General features: G+C 38.5%; 1 protein-coding gene across 1 annotated transcript; it reads right to left on the bottom strand.

The window, feature by feature from the left end:
* On the bottom strand, positions 1-4,095 carry LOC108194299 (homeobox protein SBH1-like). The gene is made up of 4 exons (XM_017361248.2): positions 3,596-4,095; positions 2,676-2,928; positions 713-957; positions 1-469 (listed from the first exon to the last, which is right to left on the bottom strand). Exons 1-4 carry the CDS (start codon positions 3,944-3,946, stop codon positions 257-259), a joined length of 1,062 nt encoding a protein of 353 aa, XP_017216737.1. The 5' UTR covers positions 3,947-4,095; the 3' UTR covers positions 1-256.

The raw sequence follows: 4,095 nt of genomic DNA, 5'->3' as shown, positions 1-4,095 counted from the left end.
TAACAAGCATAAAAATCATGGTATTAACCAGCATAACAATATATTACAGACTCAAAGATCAGGTCAAAGTAGCAAAACAATAATAGCAAAAGGTAGCAAGTCTCATAGCTTATACTGGAGTACTATATATATGCGTAATCACCAGCCAGAGTGATATACATTAGATAGTTATAAGACAGTTTTAGCTAGATTTTAATCTGCTTCTCACCAATAGTTATATGATTGTTAGGTTAAACTTATCATCCAAGTCTCGTCTTCAAAGAAACTGCGGTGAGATATCCATGGGGAAAGGATTTCCGTAGACATTGTCCATGTAATAATGGGGATGATGTGCAGCTGCAGCATCCATCATCACGAACTGCATTTCGTCCGATGGCTTCCAGTGCCGCTTCCTTTGGTTGATAAACCAGTTGTTTATCTGCTTCTGATCCAGACCTGTAGCTTCCGCTAGAGCAACTTTTTGGGACTCCTGTCAACATTAAAGCAGCTTAGTTTAATGATCCAAAGGGAGCACGTATCGGTTGTTTAATTGTTCTATGGGTCTTTAAACCAAACACGCAGATAAGATGTAAGCTTGGAGAAGGACTCGGAACAAGTCCTCAATCAGTTGAAGATTGTAAAAGCCAGCCATGTGAATACATATTTAACTATATATAGTTACGTATAGGTACGAGGTACGAGTTAAGAGGTTGCATAATGAATATTATGTTACCGATGGGTAAGGCCATTTGTAATTTTTGCTCCACCATTCCATTAACTGCTGCCTTGCTTCTTTCGGCAATTTTCCTTTCTTTCTTTTCTTCATGAACTCTTGCTTCAGATTTCCCAGATATCCACTGTACTTGCGCAGAAGCTGACCTTTTAGCTTCCTGTCTTCTGCTTGAGGATCTACCAGACCATTGTTTAAATGAACCTCTTCTTCAGATGACGCATTTCCATCCATAGGGTCAGGACAAGCTAACAAGCATATAAAGCCCATAAGAAACACAAGAATAATTTTATTTAGTGAAAGTTGCTGGTAGTAATTTGCAGTTCTATAGCAAATTAAACCAGACTACTTAAATATGAAATCTGTGTATATTACTTGGTAAATACATTTTACTGCACAGCTTCTCTGTCCTGTAAATATGTTACAACTTATGACTTATCTCAAGCTCAAATAAGCTTTATAGCCAAAACCCAACCAAGAAACACAAGCTATATACTCAGAATTTGTTCATAGCTGATCAACAGTTTACAAAACATAATAAGCTAGTATGGGAGGAGGCCAGTAAGAATGTGAACCACCAAATTAACTAGCTATGGCCACTTAACATACAAATTCTACCCTCTGTTTGACCAGTGAATAATTTAATACAAAACTAGACACCGTGCTAAAAAATAACACTGTACAATATTAAATTATCAACAATAGTCATCCAACATATTAACTAACATGTACCAAGTCCAAGTGCAATAGTGCATCGTAAATGCCCTTCCATAAGAAACTTTTAATAGATGGTAACATAGAATGCAAGTAATTTGTGTTGAAAATTCAAGACTATTGGACAGAAAAGCGGCTATTTGTCATAATGTAGTTAACTTGACAATTCTTGCCCAAAAATGACAAGTCCAAGTGTTCTTTAGTATTCGTTAATTAAAAAATATAAATGTTGTTACACCTACAACCCATGGATTGACATGTGGGCTGGTTCCCAAAGGTGAAGCTCAAGAGGCACCAGATGGTCCTTAAGCTTTTATGATGGACCAATTTATAAAGTCCATTGAAATAACCAGGGGTATATACATGGAACATTGTTCAGTGTAGTAAGTTTATATGGAAAAGATTCAGGGCATGAAGATTCATACGTCTTGACATGTGTCAATAAGTGATATAGTTACTGTATGGTCCAATTCCTTTAACCATGTACTATAGCATTGAAACACACAGATTTTCAAAAACTGATTCTAGGGGGATTGAAAATATTCAGAAAATGGAACTAATCTTTTTTTCTAGTTTTGTCGATTCAAGGGAACATTTGCCTACTCATTTTACCATGAATTTAAATCTTGTTAGATCAGTTTAGTTTTGTTGGATGCATACTTCTGAAAGAAACAAGGTTAGATACACAGCAAAAGCCTCATAGGCAGAATATTATCAGAAAGTAAATTGCCAACTATCTGTACCATATTTTTTCTTCACAAATGAAGACCGTGCACAATCTAATACATTGTAAACAGACACCTCAATACTCAACATAAGTGAATGCTATCTTAATTTGGAATTTTTTATTAGAAGTTTATTTGTATTGAGCATTTTCTGTTGGAACAGAATAAATCAACAATTGAGAACTGGAAGATATGGCGACATGTGTATTATGTTATTATCAATATATCAGAACCTGCTGAAAATTCGCAATAAGAATTCTTTTTCACTAAATTGGAATCCAATATATTTATTATAAATTCTAATTATGTGTTTCGAACCATTCGGGACACACTGAGGGAAGCAAAATCTACCAGGTTGTCCAACATAGGTCTAGGCGTGTCCATTTACTTTAACTAACAAGTTCTATGCGATATTTACAACCAACACAAATTGCAGAACCGCATACAAAAAACAAAAAGTAACAAGAAAACTAGTTGCATTACAAGCAAACAAGTCATGAATCCTGCAAATAAAGAAATGCATGTACCAGAAGAATCTAAAGAGGAGACGGTGAGGGCTTTGAACTGGTACTCAATCTTGGTGAGAAAGTGCATGGCTTCCTTGAAAGGCTTAGCAAGTTCTTGCTCATATTTACCCAACATCTCACAGTATGCTTCCATGAACTGATCCAGCGCCGGATCTTGCCCAATTGCGGAGGGGCCGCTTGATCCACCTCGAGACGCCCCCATAGTCACGTAGGCTTCCTCTAGCCTAGCCACCACCTCCGGAGGTGCTCCTATCTGTCACAAATTTGCCCTTTAGCTTCTTATAAACAATTCTAACATATATATAACATATACATACAATTACATTATAACAACATTCTTTGGAGATTGGACAGTAATCCTGGGAAAAAAAGTAATTTAGGCTAAATTTGAAGGCTTCTAGTCCAACAAGGTTAGGTAAAAACACATATGTGCAAATAAGTAGTATATAAAGAGAGGGAGGGAGGGAGGGGAGAGAGAGAGAGGGATGGAGGGAGGAGGGAGAGAGTGAAAGAGAGACAGAGAGAGGGGGGAGGGAATGGGAGGGAGAGAGTGAAGGAGAGACAGAGAGAGAGGGAGGGAGGGAGAGTGAAGGAGAGAGAGAGGGATGGGAGTGAGAGAGAGAGAGAGGGATGGGAGTGAGAGAGAGTGAGAGAGAGATAGAGAGAGAGGGAGAGAGTGAAGGAGAGAGAGGGAGGGAGAGAGTGAGAGAGAGACAGATAGAGAAAGAGGGAGGGAGGGAGAATAAACAAGAAGTGTCTCTTTCATGTTTTAAGGAAAAAACAAGGTTTCCTCTGCTCCAAACTCTTCATCTCCCCACAAAGGTACACACATACACAGCTATATAAAAAAAGAACCATCAAGTAAATATCAAGAAAGTTGTAAAAAGACAGGAAGAAGACTAGGGTTTCTGGGTTTTTACCTTCTGACAGTTAATATAGGCAGCCAAGAGGCGGTGGTAGTGAGGATGAGCCATGATCTTCGCCTTCACAGCCGAACCAGAAGAGCTGGCGCCGTTGTTCGGAGCAGCAGATTCCATCAAATAACAGCCGGTGAAAGTAGCCGCCGCTGAGTTATTATCTTGAACCATAAAAGGCGAAGAAAATATATGACGATGATGATAGTCAAACAAGGTATTATTACTATTATTGCTATTATTAGTTGGATTAGGGTTATGAGCAGATGATGAAGATGGGACCATCATGACGGGCCCTCCACTACTATTTCCTCCAAGACCACCACCACCACCTTGCATCTCCCACTTTCTCTCCATCAGTATTTTTGTTTTGGGAGAGATTTTGGGAGAGAGATGGGAGAGAAAGAGATTTCTTGTAGAGAAAAGTCTCCCGTGTTTTAAGCAGACTGGTTTGAGTCTTTTGACACAAAATCCTCAACAGTGTTAGTCAGATTTTTATCAAGGTT

Source organism: Daucus carota, chromosome 7, assembly GCF_001625215.2.
Source record: "Daucus carota subsp. sativus chromosome 7, DH1 v3.0, whole genome shotgun sequence".
Classification (NCBI taxonomy): Eukaryota; Viridiplantae; Streptophyta; class Magnoliopsida; order Apiales; family Apiaceae; genus Daucus; species Daucus carota.
This window is presented reverse-complemented; position numbering and strand designations above follow the sequence as displayed.

Coding starts and splice junctions, on each gene's coding strand:
- LOC108194299 (XM_017361248.2), bottom strand. CDS start 3,946: ATGGAGAGAAAGTGGGAGATGCAAGGTGGTGGTGGTGGTCTTGGAGGA. Junction 958..2,675: donor CTCCTCTTTAGATTCTTCTG/GTACATGCATTT, acceptor TATGCTTGTTAG/CTTGTCCTGACCCTATGGAT. Junction 470..712: donor ACAAATGGCCTTACCCATCG/GTAACATAATAT, acceptor TAATGTTGACAG/GAGTCCCAAAAAGTTGCTCT.